A 17,709-nucleotide genomic window follows, 5' to 3' on the forward strand; every position below is an offset into this window, starting at 1 on the left:
CAGTTAACGTCTACCTGTATGAACTCTGCGAAAGAAACGGTTCTGGGGAGCTGGGGTTTTTTTCACCGCGCCAGTGGCTGCTCATGCGCGACACATGCAGACTTCTGCGGCCATTTGAGGAGATCACCAAACTGGTCAGTCGCAGCCATGGCGCCATCAGTGACATGGTACCTTATGCCTTCTTTATGGAGCGTGCATTGCGTCGTGTCATTGATCAGGCTGTGGAGGAGCAGGATCGGGAAGATGAGGAAGTCGCAATGCTGGATGAATTCCCAGGGGGGGCTACTCTATCTGAGACAAGTCAACAACAGGAGTCTGAAGAGGAGTCAGAGGAGGATGGTGCCGGGGCGGATGAGGAGGAGCAAGAAGAGCGTGCTTTAAACCTTTCTGGGATCCCTGTTGTGCGTGGATGGGGAGAGGAGAATGAAGAGGACGACATTATCCTGGATGATGAGCAGGAGCCAGGCCACCACACCGCTTCCACTTTAGTGCAAATGGGGGCCTTCATGCTCCAGTGTTTTAATAGGGACCCCCGTATAAAAAGCATAAGGGTCAAGGACCAGTACTGGGTGGCAACGTACTTAGACCCCCGGTACAAACACAAAATGGCGGAAATGTTACAGCCGTCGCAGAGGGCTGTCAGAATGCAGCACTTCCAGGCCTTGCTTCGAGAAATGCTGCATTCTGCTTTTGCTTGCGCTGGCAGAGGAGCAATTCCCACTCCCAGAGAAGGATTTGCGGGTAGGGATGAGCCGAACACCCCCCCGGTTCGGTTCGCACCAGAACTTTCGAACGGACCCCACGTTCGTTACGAACGTTAGAACCCCATTGAAGTCTATAGGACTCGAACGTTCGAAATGGAAAGTGCTAGTTTTAACGGCTAATATGCAAGATACTGTCCTAAAAAGGGTTTGGGGACCTGGCTCCTGCCCCAGGGGACATGGGTCAATGCCTAAAATGTTTTTAAAAATGGCCGTTTTGGTGGGAGCACTGATTTTACTGACGATTAAAGTGAAAAAAAAGTGAAATATTCCTTTAAATATGGTGCCTGGGGGGTGTCTGTAGTATGCCTGTGAAGTGCCACGTGTTTCCTGTGTTTAGAACAGTCCCTGCACAAAATGACATTAAACGGAAATAACACCATTTAAAACTGCTTGCGGTTTTAATGTTATATCTGGTTTCTGAAATATGGTTGAAAATCATTGAGAAAAATGGCATGGGTAGCCCTCCCTGCCCATTACCAGCCTATTTGGGTCTTGTACGCATATTAAGGGGAACCCTGTACCCATATTAAAAAAAGGAAATGCGTGTGGCCCCCAGGCCCTATATACTCAGAACAGCAGTATACAGGCGGTGCAAACAAGACAGGGACTGTGTAGGTTTGTTGTGTTAAGTTGAATCTGTTTGTAATTTTCAACTGGTACATTTTTAAAGTGTAGCTCCAGTCAAAAAAACTATTTTTAAGCTTTTTGGAAAACATAGGGAAGGGTTATCACCCCTGTATAATTTGTTTTGTCGTCCATCTTTTTTCATCTCACTTGCTGCTGTCTCCTTGCGTTTGCAAGTAGGAGATGTTTATAAGTTGGATGTTTGAAAGTAGGGGCCTGCCCTATATGCTCTGCAGAAATGGCGGAACAAGGTGTTGGTTTTGCCACAACATTGTAAGCCCTGAAAGTGACTCTTGGTGGGCGCTGGAGCGCCCTGCTGTGAACGATTATATCAAGAATTGTAATTACATGCCATTGTTGAACAGTGGTAGAAAAATTGACCTTTGGTGGTTGTGGTGCTGGTGCCACAACACTATAAGTCCTCACCATTACTCTGGGTGGGCACAGGAAGGGGCCCTCCTGTGAAATATTATATCAAGAATTGTAATTACATGTCCCTGTTAAACAGCAGAGATAAAGGGGTATATACAGATGTATACTGTGCTGTGCTGGAGGCACACACAACTTCCAATAACTCCTGCAGATGGCAATTGGGCTCAAATAGAGAACAGCTATGTAGGTGGATTATAGCGGTATGTACTGGGTACAGAGCACGCAGACAGCACGCACTATCTCCTAACACTACTGACTGCAAGCTCTATTATTAAAGATATATAAATATAGTGAAGTGAATAGTGAATATAGTGGTGTATACTGCGGTCAGGGCACAGACAATAACCACTACACAACAGCAAGATAGGAAATCAGCCAAAAACGATCGGTGTGTACTGTGTTGAAGGTACACAGAACACCCACTGCTTCAGATGCTAACACACTACACGAGGCCGCCTCAATGGCGGCCTTATATAGTGTGGGGCGTGCACTACACAGCCTGAGCTATGATTGGCCACAGGCATCCTGCCTGTGGCCAATCATGGCTCTCCTCACTGCTGGCGCTGCGATTGGCCAAGCATGCGGGGTCACAGTGCATGCTTGGCCAATCATGAGCCAGCAATGCACTGCGCCATCGCAGTGCATTGTGGGCCATAAGCGCCATGCGAATTTTGACGCGAACGGACCAAGTGTTCGGATTTCGCCGAACGGACGAACAGCCAATGTTCGAGTCGAACGTACGTTCGACTCGAACACGAAGCTCATCCCTATTTGCGGGTACCAATCCATCAGCGCCTGCAAGAAGAGGCCGGTTTGAAGATGTGTTGGTGACTTCGGATATGAGGTCATTCTTTCAGCTGACCCATCGACAGGTGTCATCCGGATCCAGCATCAGGGAACGCCTAGACCATCAGGTGTCCGACTACATCGGGTTAACGGCCGATGTGGACGCTCTGAGGAGTGATGAACCCCTGGACTACTGGGTGGGCAGGCTTGACCTCTGGCCAGAGCTTGACCAATTTGCAATCGAACTGTTGGCTTGCCCCTCATCCAGTGTCCTGTCCGAAAGGACGTTCAGCGCAGCAGGGGGGATCGTGACCGATAAGCGTACTCGCCTAGCTCACATGTGACTAGTAGACCATGTATATGTCTATAAACTATTTTTTTAATCAAGCACACAGACCTTCTTTCTTCATTTGGCTCACTTCCTTGTCCCAAAAAAGCACACCGTACTATATGCCCCTACCCTCCTCTTTGAAGAGGTTGAGCGGTGTCATATTTCTACTGGGGCTGCTTATGAGGGGATCACACCATCCCTGTGCTGTGCTGACTTCCTCCTGGGGGTTCTTATTATGAGGGGATCACACCATCCCTGTGCTGTGCTGACTTCCTCCTGGGGCTGCTTACGGTGCTGCTGTCAGTGCTGTATATCACGGTGTTGGTGTGAGTGCTTAATGTCACGCTTCTGATGTCAGTGCTCTCTGTCATGGTGCTGCTGTCAGTGCTGTATATCACGGTGCTGATGTCAGTGCTGTATGTCACGCTTCTGATGTCAGTGCTCTCTGTCACGGTGCTGCTGTCAGTGCTGCATATCACGGTGCTGATGTCAGTGCTGTATGTCACGCTTCTGATGTCAGTGCTCTCTGTCACGGTGCTGCTGTCAGTGCTGTATATCACGGTGCTGATGTCAGTGCTGTATGTCACGCATCTGATGTCAGTGCTCTCTGTCACGGTGCTGCTGTCAGTGCTGTATATCACGGTGCTAAGGTCAGTGCTGTATGTCACGCTTCTGATGTCAGTGCTCTCTATCACGGTGTTTCTGTCAATGCTGTATGTCACGCTGCTGATGTCAGTGCCCTCTATCACGGTGCTGTTGTCAGATGCCTCTATCACGGTGCATGTGTCATTGCTGTATGTCACGCTGCTGCTGATCATCTCCTGCACCCTCTTCTTTGCCTACCCTGGTCCCTGACCTTCCCTCTCCTCCATTGCCTTTGTGCGCTCCACAGTCCTGAATTGTCAGAACAATTTCCCATATAAAAAAAGAATGCTTTTAGTTATCGATCCCAAATTCACCTCATACATGTGTTATGTCATTGGCCATGTGGTGGGACTATGTTTGCCCAGCTAATAATTATCCTGTGGCTGCAAATTTGACCTAAAGGTTTGAAACGTTCGCCTCCCATTGAAGTCAATGGGGCCCGCCACGAACGTTCGGTTTCGCGAACGGTCGGCCTCGTTCGCGGTCTGCGTTCGCGATACGTCCCGTCGGAAGTTCGTCCATCACTATTTACAACCCCTTTAAAGTGGAAGTTCCACTTTTGAGTAGAACTCCGCTTTAAGAAATACTGGGATACTCCTGTCTGCAAGAGGTAACTGTATAATGCCAATGCACTACACAAGTGCTACAATTAAACCAAGAAATTATTATTGCAATGTTACTACCTGATATCTCCTTTATGTAAATTAAATTGCTGCCAAATCAGACCAGGAAGCCGTGTATGATGACACACTGCAGTGTTCCAACAGACGTGGTTAAAAAGTAATATTTCTCACACTTCCCTCTAGCAGTGAGTGACTGTGAGGCTTAATGATAAAGGACTAGAAAGCACAACACCTCCAGCTCCAACAAGGAGGACAACTTTGAAAAAATTTACTTTAAACAGGAAAATTGTTAAGCATTGTTAATCTATACAGCAACCATTTCCAGTTAAAGAAGCATGAGTGGGATGTCAGCAGGAATGGCATTGATGATCCCTTGTGTCCTGTTGCTGCTAAACTCAGGTAAGTTTGCTCTGACATTTAATATGTTGATCCAGAGTTTTTGGTCCTGTGTTACTCACACCACCTACCTAAGACAATTCCACCAGATAAATGTAATAATGTCACTATAACAGGAGCAAACATATCAAAACAGGTATGTTCAGGTATTAAAAAGGAAGCTTGTGTATAACTGGGTTTTATAGAATAAATTAAGAGGTAGAGCGTGCGTTACAATGTAATTAACCATTAAATAAATGTGTTGCATTGTGCTTTTGCCACCCAATACACAGTAACATTTTCTGCTGTGAACTGATAGTATTTTGTTACCTCTTACCAGTACTTTTAAATAAGCTTAGGCGCAACTTTTATCCATATATAATATAGATTCAAATTACAACATTGTGCAAATATATATAAATATAAAAAAAAAAAATATATATATATATATATATATATATATATATATATATATATATATTTTTTTATTATTATTTTTCTATTACTAAACATAACCCTTGGTCTATTCCTGTACAACGTTTATTGTGCAAGTTATTTATATTTATAACTGTACCATCATTGTAACCGTTTTATACTCTCACCTTTCACATAATAAAAATTGTTTGTAAACAAAAAAATATAACTACAAAAACTTGTAATTACTATAAAAAGGAACTAATAGGTTCCTTAAACTGTCTTATTATGTCTGTGTATTTATATACACATATTTCAAAGTCATCTTTGAGTCAACTAATTTAATTTGAAAACACTTAAAAATTTATCTACCATGCTAAGGGAATCCAAGACATGTTAAACAGGTTTCTATTGCCTAGAACATATACATCACAATATGTACAATTTTTCCCAAATAAAAAAAAACGACATTATATTTTAAATTTTGTTCTTTTGACAAAAAAAAATTCACCCTTAGAATATTCTTATCTATACAGTTACAAATGATCATTGATTTGGCCACACTAAACATTAGTGAAGCAGGGATTGTTCAGAAAACAAACATTTTCCAACACATATAATTCTTCTAGTATGTAGTATCCTTAACCACTTCAGCCCCGGAAGGATTTACCCCCTTCCTGACCAGAGCACTTTTTACAATTTGGCACTTTAACTGCTAATTGCGCGGTCATGCAATGCTGTACCCAAATGAAAATTGCGTCCTTTTTTTCCCACAAATAGTGATTTTTTTATGGTATTTAATTGCCTCTGAAAAAATTTTTTTTTTCGTTATCAACGGAAAAAGATTGAACATTTTGAAAAAAAAAAGATATTTTCTACTTTTTGTTATTAAAAAAAATCTAAATTTTAGTCATACATTTAGGCCAAAATGCATTCAGCCACATGTTTTTGGTAAAAAAAAATGTCAATAAGCGTATATTTATTGGTTTTCGCAAAAGTTATAGTGTCTACAAACTAGGGTAAATTTTCTGGAATGTACACAGCTTTTAGTTTGACTGCCTCATTTCTCATCATTTTTTGAGGTGCTAAAATGGCAGGGCAGTACAACCCCCCCCCCCCATGACCCCATTTTGGAAAGTAGACACCCCAAAGAAATTGCTGGGAGGCATGTTGAACATTGAATATGTACCGTATTTAGTTTCATAGTTTCATAGTTAGTAAGGTTGAATAAAGACACCAGTCCATCCAGTTCAACCTGAGTTAGTGTCTACAATTGTCCCTGTACATTGCACACTCACATCGGTCCCTACCCTCAAACAGCCCATAATCCAAGGTCCCCATTCATATACCAGGGCCAATTTTGGACAGAAGCCAATTAGCCTACCTGCATGTCTTTGGATTGTGGGAGGAAACCGGAGTACCTGGAGGAAACCCACGCAGGCACAGGGAGAACATGCAAACTCCAGGCAGGTAGTGTCGTGGTTGGGATTTGAGCCAGCGACCCTTCTTACTGCTAGGTGAGAGTGCTAACCACTACACCACTGTGCCGCCCTTTATCGGCCTCTAACACGCACCCTAAGTTTAGGAGGGAATTTTAAAGAAAAAAACTTTTAGGAAAAAATGTACATTTAAATGCCCGACAATGCCGCTTTGTCAGTGTCATTAGCAGCCTTCCTTTGCTGCCTTACATGCCATTAGCAGCCTTCCATTGCAGCCTTCCATGTCATTAGCAGCCTTCCATTGCAGCCTTCCATGTCATTAGCAGCCTTCCATTGCAGCCTTCCCAGTCATTTGCAGCCTTCCATTGCAGCCATGTCAGTCATTTGCAGCCTTGTCAGTTTCTTTTTCCGTTTAAAAATGGCGCCGCCGAGATACAGAGGGGATGTCTTGTGTATCTTGGCAGCACTCAGTAGCTCTCGGCCCTTCTTGGTTATTTTCAGCCGCACTCGGCCATTCTCGGCTATTTTTGGCTGTTCTTGGCGGCTTTAGGCCATTCTCGGCAGCTTTCCGAAAGCCGCCGAGAACAGTCGAAAATAGCCGAGAGCGGCCGAAAATAGCCGGAAATAGCCAAAAGCTCCAGAGACTGGCAGAAAAGGCAGAAGAGCTCGCAATCAGGGGGTGATTGTGCACCCACAATTTTCCCCTTATTTTAGGGGAAAAAAGTGCGTGTTATACACCGATTAATACGGTCATTTTTTTTTGTTCTAAGCGATTGAATAATGACAAAAAACAATTACAAAAAGTTGGCACTAAATGATATATTGCTCAAACATGCCATGGGCATATGTGGAATTGCACCCCAAAATACATTCTGCTGCTTCTCCTGAGTACGGGATACCACATATGTGGGACTTTTTGGGAGCCTAGCCGTGTACAGGGCCCCGAAAATCAAGCACCGTCATCAGGATTTCTAAGGGTGTAAATTTCTGATTTCACTCCTCACTACCAATCACGGTTTTGAAGGCCATAAAATGCTAAGATGGCACAAAACTCCCCCAAATGACCTCATTTTGGAAAGTAGACACCCCAAGCTATTTGCTGAGAGGCATGTTGAGTCCATGGAATATTTTATATTTTGCCACAAGTTGCGGGAACGCTACTCACCATAACTCTCAATATATAGCTTGGGGTGTCTATTTTCCGAAATGGGGTCACTTGGGGGGAGGGGTTTGTGCCATCTGGGCATTCCATGGGCTCTGAAACTGTGATAGGCAGTGAAGAGTGAAATAAAAAATTTACACCCTTAGAAAGCCTGAAGGCGATGCTTGTTTTTTGGGGTCCCGTACACGGCTAGGCTCCAATAAAGTCTCAAGTCTTGCAACGTAAGTTCCCAAAATATGAGGCTCTTATCAAAAAACAGGATAAAACAAAAACACCCAGTGTTTAAATAAAGAGTCCATGTGCATGAAAACTGGTTATGAAATAACTGAAAATAAAGTCCTCCGAAATTAAACCACAATATTCCTGGGTGTCCACCTCTCGGTTCAACAGAAAAACAAAAAAGGGGATATTCGGTCCACCACCACGTACATACCAACACGGATTGGTATGTGACATATTAAATACAATGGAACATGTAACACCAGGAGTTTTTACCCCACATCATGTTGGACCGGAAGCCGCCCGTACTTGACAACGAGGCTTGGTCAAACCGGATGTCCACGAACCGGAAGTGGGGCAGGATGTTTATTACAACATGGTGTCTCATGCTCCTCTTCCCCCTTTATGTCAATAATTGGAGGTATGTACTGGTGTGGAGGATTATGAGACATAGCAGTCACAGTTGGGTTAACAGACAATAGCAGTTTGTACATCCAATCACTGGCACCACCACAGTCTGTATGAGTACTAGGAACCAATCGGGTCGGTGGCTCGTTTGGGGGGTGGGCTTTTGACCCGGGCTTAGATTTTGACTGGCTGATGGGGTAAATACCTGATGAATCAGGCGTGGATATCATAGTGAGGCTTGGTTTTGGCGGGAACAGCCAGGTGCCCAGAGTGAGGTTTGGTAGGTAGAGACAGTATAAATGGAGGTGACGCAGCGTGCCGCTCGTGCCCCTGGATGACGCAATTTTGTTGCGAAACACGTAGGGCTGAGCGGTACGCTATACATCACCTCGTGTTTTGTGACGGTTTCCAGGAGAACGGGTCTGTCTGTGAGCGTCCGGCCGGCGCCGCAGACTTAAGGCTTTTTTTCTTCTACACATTTGTAAGTGTATTTTTACTTGTTTTTATTGTGAGCAATAAAGGGTTTTACACTATTTGGAGTATTTTTCCCTTCATGGTTCCTACATTCCTGCATTTGAACCCGCCTGTGGACCTGTGAGGAGCACGTTTGGGAATAGGTCCCCTTTCCTACCCCTATTGGAGTGGCAGAACTAGGAGGACACGGAGGATCCCCCTCTCCTGTGGCCAGGAGTGACATCTATCCTTACAAGTCTCGTGTGACCCTCTGTAGTGGGGAGTCATGTCGTTCTGGTAAGCGGCAAATCTTATTGTATGGTGGTGGTGGACCGAATATCCCCTTTTTTGTTTTGCTGTTGAACCGAGAGGTGGACACCCAGGAATATTGTGGTTTAATTTCGGAGGACTTTATTTTCAGTTATTTCATAACCAGTTTTCATGCACATGGACTCTTTATTTAAACACTGGGTGTTTTTGTTTTATCCTGTTTGTTGATAAGAGCCTCATATTTTGGGAACTTACGTTGCAAGACTTGAGTTTTATATTTTGGTTATTTCTATGTGTGTCTTGTATCATGGATGTTGCAAGTAACACTATTCACATATGGTTGTTATATTTATAATTTTTTAATTTACGTACAATCACTTGTCTATATAGGTTAAGCGCAGCTTAATATTTTTTCATTTTTTGGCTCTGTATTATGTGACACAGTAAAGCTGCAGCTAATCGTTCACTTTCATAAGTATTACACGGGAGTATATATATTTTAATAATTATTTTTTTTGCACCTTAGCGCAGTTTTTTTCCCCTTTTTTTATCCAATAAAATCTCACACATGTGGTATCCCCATACTCAGGAGAATCAACAGAATGTATTTTGAGGTGTCATTTCAAATATACCCATGGCATGTTTGAGCAATATATCATTTAGGTACTCTTTTTTGAAAAAATTGGACCCTAGATCTCTCCTCTGCCCTCAAAGAATCTGACCACACCAAGATCGGTGTGATAAAATGCTTTCCCAATTTCCCAATGGCGTTGTTTACATCCAGCAAAATCTAACTGATAAAATGCTCGTAGCTTCTGGTCTTTTAGGCCATAGTGATGATTGGAGCCATTCTGGTCTCTGATCAGCTCTATGGTCAGCTGGCTCAATCACCGGCTGCATTCTCAGGTTCCCTGTTGGGACAGGAGAGCCAGAGAAAAAACATGGAAGACAGTGGGGGGGGGGGACATTTCATCCCACTGCTTGTAAAAGCAATTTAGAGGCTAATTAGCCACTAGGATTGCTTTTACATGAAAGCCAACCGCTGGCTGAAAAGAATGATACCAAGATGATACCTAAACCTGCAGGCATCATTCTGGTATAACCACTCAAAATCCAGCAATATACCAGTACATTGCTGGTCCTTGTTGGCTATATATTGTAATCTTTTTGCTCATGCAGCCTGTTGGCTGAACGAAAAAAAGAGATTGATCGGTGGGTATGCCCACCATTAGAATATCTAACTTCATCCACCCACTTCTAATGATGGGCAAACATGAGCAAATCACTCCTCCACCCCTGCTGCCCCCATGCTTTGGCATATATGCTTTTTTTTTTTTTTTAACTGTGGTGGTGAAATCACCTCCAACATCGCTGGAGTCACGGCTTTATGTATCGTGGGAGCAAACGATGTTGCTGTCAAGATAAATAAAACCACGCTGCAGCTGAATGGCATACCTGCTAAGCAAATAATGGTTAACAATAAAACAAAGTAACATTACAGTTTAACAGTTAGCCCTTGTACACATGGTTGGACATTCCATCAGAAAATGTCCGATCGGACCGTGTTGTCGGATAATCCGACCGCGTGCGGGCTCCATCGGACCGTTTCCGTCGGAATATCTGACGGACAAAGTTTTAGAGCTGGGCTATAAAACTTTCTGACAACATGATCCGATCAGACTTTGTCCGATTGTGTGTAGAGAATTCCGATCGGACAAAGTGTCACGTATGCCCCGATCAAATTCCTAGACCAAAGCTATTGGCTACTAGCCTGAACGTAGTCCTGTCATAATGAAATAACGTCGTCACGTTACGTACGATCGGATTTTCTGACAACTTTGTCCGATCGTGTGAATGCAACACCAGTTTCGGATAAAATCTGTCGGACAAAATCCAAAAGGATTTTATTGTCGGAATGTCCGACCGTGTGTACAAGGGCTAAGACATACCATACCTGCAAAGCAAACACAAAAAAAAACATAGTAAAAAATAAAACATTTTTTAACGCAATCTGTGCCTAAAATATATATATGCGGAAGCATGGGGGCATCCTCTCGCAAAAGGTAGGAGCAAATCGCTCCTCCACCTCTGCTGCCCCCATGCTTCGGTATATATGCTCTTTTTTTAACTGGTGGTGAAATCACCTCCTACAGCCCTGGAGTCACGGCTTTATGTATCATGGGAACAAACGCTGTTGCTGTCAAGATAAATAAATCAGCTCTGCAACTGAATGGTGTACCTGAAAACAAAAAAAATGGTTAACAATAAAACACAGTAAACAGTAAAGTATAAAAAAATTGCATACCTGAAAAATAAACATGATAAAACATAATAACAATAAAACATTGCAGAATAGAATACAGTAAAAAAAAAAGAGCAGAACAATAGAGAGAGAATAGAGAGAGAGAACAATAAAATTACAACTATTTTTGTTTTTTTTATTTTATATATATTTTTGTGTCTTTACACTTTTTTTTTATCGTGGGAGCAAGCACTGTTGCTGTCAATCCACGCTGCAACTGAATGACGTACCTGCTAAGCAAATGATGTTTTTTTGTTTTGTTTTGTTTTTTTTGCCATCTCAGTAAGTTACATTGTACTGACGGACTCTAATCAGCTTGACGCTCAGAATCCCTCTTATTCTACTTAACATCATTGTGGCAATCATTCTTTTTCTTTCTTTTCTTTTCTTTTATTCTTTCGTTACTTATCCAAATTTTATTACATATCAAAAAACAAAACAAAAAGTAAAGATAAAAATAACATCTCATTAAGTACTTTTACATTTATATTTGAGATGCCTTATCTTATTTACTAGGCTATTTTTATTTGTTCGTTTTATCCCTCCCCCCCCATCCCTCTTCTCCCTAATCTGTTGGCCCTCCCTGAATCCTTTACCTTTTATTCTGTTAATGCTTGTGTATAATATTTTGTCTTTTTAAATATTCTCCACTTTTCCCACATTACCCAGTATCTTTTTATTTTATTTTCCTCCATTTTACTTAGATATTCCATATTATTGATATATTCCATTCTTTGTATCCATTCTCTAATGGGTTTTTTTTTTACCTGTAACCAGTTTTTAGGTATTATGGCTTTTGCCGCGTTGAGCAAAACAGGAACTAGCGTATTTTTTATTCTTTTTTTAAATTGCTTACTAGTTTTTTCTTCTGCCCCTTGGAACAAACACTCCCCGGGGCCTAGAGGTATTCTTTCCCCTGTTATTATTTCTATATAATCTAGTATATTTCGCCAGTATTGTTTTATTTCCGGGCATTCCCACCAAAAATGGAATATTGTTCCAGTTAATTTGCATTCTCTCCAACATTGTATAGGTTTGGAGGGATCGATTCTGTGTAATTTATCTGGTGTTAAATGTCATCTCATCAGGCATTTTTTAATTAGCCTCTATTGATCTTGTGTCTGATGCATAACTATGCACCAAATTAATCATCTGGGTCTCATCCACTCTGAAGCCCAAATCTTGTTCCCATTTAAGTATAGATGGTATGGTGCCTTGACCCTCTATTTCAGAGAGAAAATCGTATACCTGTGAAACACTATGTTAAACTACTGTTTTCCCCGTACATAGGTTTTCCATTGGTGTTAACTAGGGATGAGCCGAACACCCCCCGGTTTGGTTCGCACCAGAACTTTCGAACGGACCCCGCGTTCGTTACGAACGTTAGAACCCCATTGAAGTCTATGGGACTCGAACGTTCTAAATGGAAAGTGCTTATTTTAACGGCTAATATGCAAGATACTGTCCTAAAAAGGGTTTGGGGACCTGACTCCTGCCTCAGGGGACATGGGTCAATGCAAAAAAAAGTTTTAAAAACGGCCGTTGACGATTAAAGTGAAAAAAAAAGTGAAATATTCCTTTAAATATGGTGCCTGGGGGTGTCTGTAGTATGCCTGTGAAGTGCCACGTGTTTCCCGTGTTTAGAACAGTCCCTGCACAAAATGACATTAAACGGAAATAACACCATTTAAAACTGCTTGCGGTTTTAATGTTATATCTGGTTCCTGCAATATGGTTGAAAATCATTGAGAAAAATGGCATGGGTAGCCCTCCCTGCCCATTACCAGCCTATTTGGGTCTTGTACGCATATTAAGGGGAATCCTGTACCCATATAAAAAAAAGGAAATGCGTGTGGCCCCCAGGCCCTATATACTCAGAACAGCAGTATACAGGCGGTGCAAACAAGACAGGGACTGTGTAGGTTTGTTGTGTTAAGTTGAATCTGTTTGTAATTTTCAACTGGTACATTTTTAAAGTGTAGCTCCAGTCAAAAAAACGATTTTTAAGCTTTTTGGAAAACATAGGGAAGGGTTATCACCCCTGTATAATTTGTTTTGTCGTCCATCTTTTTTCATCTCACTTGCTGCTGTCTGATGTTTGTAAATTGGATGTTTGAAAGTAGGGGCCTGCCCTATATGCTCTGCAGAAATGGCGGAACAAGGTGTTGGTTTTGCCACAACATTGTAAGCCCTCAAAGTGACTCTTGGTGGGCGCTGGAGCGCCCTGCTGTGATGTAATTACATGCCATTGTTGAACAGTGGTAGAAAAATTGACCTTTGGTGGTTGTGGTGCTGGTGCCACAACACTATAAGTCCTCACCGTTACTCTGGGTGGGCACAGGAAGGGGCCCTCCTGTGAAATATTATATCAAGAATTGTAATTACATGTCCCTGTTAAACAGGGGCAGAAAAATTGGGCCTTAGGCTGAGGTGAATATCGCGGTGTATACTGCGGTCAGGGCACGCAGACAATAACCAGAAAACAGCAGAGATAAAGGGGTATATACAGATGTATACTGTGCTGTGCTGGAAGCACACACAACTTCCAATAACTCCTGCAGATGGCAATTGGGCTCAAATAGAGAACAGCTATGTAGGTGGATTATAGCGGTATGTACTGGGTACAGAGCACGCAGACAGCACGCACTATCTCCTGACACTACTGACTGCAAGCTCTATTATTAAAGATGGACCACTAGCTATATAGGTGAGGTGAATATCACGGTGTATACTGCGGTCAGGGCACGCAGACAATAACCAGAAAACAGCAGAGATAAAGGGGTATATACAGATGTATACTGTGCTGTGCTGGAAGCACACACAACTTCCAATAACTCCTGCAGATGGCAATTGGGCTCAAATAGAGAACAGCTATGTAGGTGGATTATTGCGGTATGTACTGGGTACAGAGCACGCAGACAGCACGCACTATCTCCTAACACTACTGACTGCAAGCTCTATTATTAAAGCTAGATCACTAGCTATATAGGTGAGGTGAATATAGTGGTGTATACTGCGGTCAGGGCACAGACAATAACCACTACACAAGAGCAAGATAGGAAATCAGCCAAAAACGATCGGTGTGTAACTGTGTTGAAGGTACACAGAACACCCACTGCTTCAGATGCCAACACACTACACGAGGCCGCCTCAAAGGCGGCCTTATATAGTGTGGGGCGTGCACTACACAGCCTGAGCTATGATTGGCCACAGGCATCCTGCCTGTGGCCAATCATGGCTCTCCTCGCTGCTGGCGCTGCGATTGGCCAAGCATGCACTGAATCATGAGCCAGCAATGCACTGCGCCATCGCAGTGCATTGTGGGCCGTGCGCGCCACACGAATTTTGACGCGAACGCACCAAGAGTTCGGATTTCGCCGAACGGACGAACAGCCAATGTTCGAGTCGAACGTACGTTCGTACACGAAGCTCATCCCTAGTGTTAACATATTTTCGTTTCTTATTGGTTTTGGGATAGAATTAATAAAATGTTGAATCTGTAGGTATTCCCAATCCCTTAAAGTTTGCCAACTATGCTTCTTAATTAAATCTTGTTTTGACATTAATTTCCCGTCCCGCGTGATATCTTTTATTTGTAAACCCTTTTTTTTTTACTTTATCTCTTTATTAAATTTTCTTTACCATTTAAAACATGCTATACAGCATTAACATATCAAATATATAAAACAAGAAGTTCCATACAGATTTCATATAACCCTTTTACATCCTTCCATTCCCATATCCATCTCATTCCCACACCCACTCACGCCCATTCCTCCCACTATTTCTCACTAAAAAACCTTGTCTTATTAGATATCCACACCTACATTCATTTTCTCATACCACAACTTCCATATCCTATCAATTTTTTTTATGCCGCCCTGTCTTATGTATGTAACCCTTTCTCTGAGAATAACCCTATTCATATTCTGTAGCCACTCTCCACTAGTAGGGGGTGTTGAAGACTGCCATTTCTGGGCTATGAGTTTCCTGGCTTGGAAGAGACACCTTACTTTTGCTAATTCCTTGTTTTTGGGGTCCCCGCTCCCCTTGATCCATCCCAGTACGCACCCCATGGGTTCCACTTCTACTACCATCTCAAGTACTTGGTTAATTATACTCACTACCTCACTCCAGTACATATGTAGCTTGGGGCATCTCCAGAACATATGGATCATATCTCCTTCTGTCCTTCCACACCTAGGACACGCCGCGTCCCGCCTTCTACCAAACTGAAAAAGCCTCTTGGGAGTATAGTATGCTCTATACAGCAAATATAGGTGGGAAAGCTTTTGGGGAGGAGAGATAGACACCCACTGTGCCAGCTCAAGAATCCTCCCCCATTGAACTTCCGAAATGTTTCCCACATCTACCTCCCATTTGTTTCTATTCCTTTGTTCTTGTGTTCCTACTTGAGTCTTCTTACACAGATTTAGATAGATTTTAGATATTAGCCCTTTCCCCGATTTTGCTTGTAATATTTCCTTCATTACTGGGATCTCACACCATTCTATTGCCTCCAACCCAAACTGTTTATCCAAGGCGTGCCTAACTTGCAAATATCTAAAGAAAGACTTCTTCGGGATTGCAAACTGTTCTCTTAACTCATGAAACTGTTTCAAATTACCGTTATGATAAATCTGATGAATAAGCTTTATACCACATCTTTCCCATTCCCTTATTTGTCCTATTTTTTGTATCTCATTCAACTTATTGTTATTGCAAAGGGGGGAGTACTCCGTAAATCCCCTATATCCCAGTATACTTTTAGCTATCTCCCACACCTTCGTCATCAACCCCAGAGTAGGAATGTCTCGCTCAGAGATCCCTGACTCCAGTGTCTCTGCCAATGTTCTACCAAGCAATTGTTCCAAAGGGGATTTCTTCTTCCAACCTTCCTCCTCTAGGCCCTCTCCCGCCAGGTGTTGCAGCTGGGCCGCTAAGAAATAATTGAATGGATGTGGGAGTGCCACTCCCCCTCCATTGCTTGGGAGTTGTAAAGTTTTTAAACTAATACGCGCTTGACCCCCTTTCCAAATCAATTCTCTGAATATAGAATCCACCTTATAGAACCATTTTTTGTATATCCATATTGGGGAATTGTGGAGGACATATAAAAGTTGTGGTAAAACTATCATTTTAATTAGGTTACATCTGCCTGCCGTTGACAAAGGTAATTTCTTCCAGACATTAATTTTATGTTTAAGTTTAGATAACAGTGGGACCAGGTTATTCGCTATATACTGTTTGGGGTCTTTAGTAATACATATACCCAAGTATTTCATTTGTGTCACCATCTGGATGTGTGCTGCTTCACAAGGTAAAGGGCTATCTAGGGGATCAACAGGCAATATGCAGGATTTTTCCCAATTTATCTTTAGTCCCGCCATATGCCCAAAATCTTTAATTCTAAGCATTACTTCCCTTATAGAATGCTGCACATCTCCAAGAAGTAGGAGCAGATCATCTGCGAATAATACTATTTTTTCTTCCTCATTTCCTCTCCTAAATCCCTTTATCCCCGTGTTTAATCTAAGGGACACTGCCAAGGGTTCAAACAATAAGGGGGACAAGGGACACCCCTGCCTTGTTCCTCTCTTCAATCGAATCCCGGCCGAGCTATCATTATTAATTCTTATCCTTGCTTCCGGGGTTCTATATAGCATTTTCACCCATTTTATAAATACCGGACCCACATGGAATTCCCTCAAGACCCTCCACAGATAGCTCCACTCTATAGTATCAAAGGCCTTGGCGGCATCCAAGGATAGGACAGCTCTCTGGCCATCCCCATCCGCTGGTATTTGAAGATTTAAAAAAACCCGTCTTATATTTATACTTGTAGATCTACCAGGAATAAAGCCTGATTGATCAGGATGGATAAGCTTCGCTATTACTCTATTTAACCTAGCCGCCAAAACCTTTGCTAGGATCTTTACGTCCAGATTCAGTAAAGAGATGGGTCTATACGACGAGGGGTCGAGGGGATCCTTATTTTCTTTCGGTATCACTATTATTGTTGATTCCATCATTGAAGACGGGAGCTTTCCCGTGTTCAATGACCAATTCAGAACTTTTAACAATTCAGGCATTAACACCTCACCAAGATGGCGGTAAACCTCCACCGGGAGGCCGTCAGGGCCTGGGGCTTTTTGTCCTGCCATTTCCTGCACCATACACCGGATCTCTTCTATTGTTATCAGGCCATCCAGGGTGTCACTATCTTCCTTGGAGAGATGGGGTATTGTCAACTCCTTAAAAAATGTATCCATTTCTTCCTCCTTCTCGACCTGATTAGAGTGGTAAAGATTCTCATAATAGGCTCTAAATCTCTCTAGTATATCTAGCCCGTTTGTGGATATGCCCCCTTCTACCGTACTAATCCTTGTTACCATAGAGGGTGCTGAGTTTGTTTTCACTAAATGCGCTAGCATTCGGCCAACCCTTTCACCTTCCCCGAAT

At 42.7% G+C, this 17,709-nt stretch overlaps 2 protein-coding genes across 10 annotated transcripts in view; both read left to right on the plus strand.

Moving 5' to 3' along the window:
- Positions 1-17,709, plus strand: part of LOC143933779 (cell adhesion molecule CEACAM1-like) — a 538,186-nt gene that overhangs the window by 401,861 nt on the left and 118,616 nt on the right. The gene's annotated exons all lie outside the window — the stretch shown is intronic.
- LOC143933776 (matrix-remodeling-associated protein 5-like) overlaps positions 4,308-17,709 on the plus strand; it is a 337,821-nt gene continuing 324,419 nt past the window's right edge. For 5 of the 9 annotated variants that reach the window (XM_077456784.1, XM_077456786.1, XM_077456793.1 and 2 more), the window contains exon 1: positions 4,311-4,604. In XM_077456784.1, the coding sequence (XP_077312910.1) occupies positions 4,541-4,604 (64 nt within the window). In that variant the 5' untranslated portion in view covers positions 4,311-4,540. Of the gene's footprint in view, positions 4,605-17,709 lie in introns of all 9 variants that reach the window. The other 4 variants (XM_077456788.1, XM_077456791.1, XM_077456794.1 and 1 more) reach the window with 3 other exon arrangements.

Source organism: Lithobates pipiens, unplaced genomic scaffold, assembly GCF_037356315.1.
Source record: "Lithobates pipiens isolate NorthernLeopardFrog02 unplaced genomic scaffold, aLitPip1_a1.2 Scaffold_27, whole genome shotgun sequence".
NCBI classification, from domain to species: domain Eukaryota; kingdom Metazoa; phylum Chordata; class Amphibia; order Anura; family Ranidae; genus Lithobates; species Lithobates pipiens.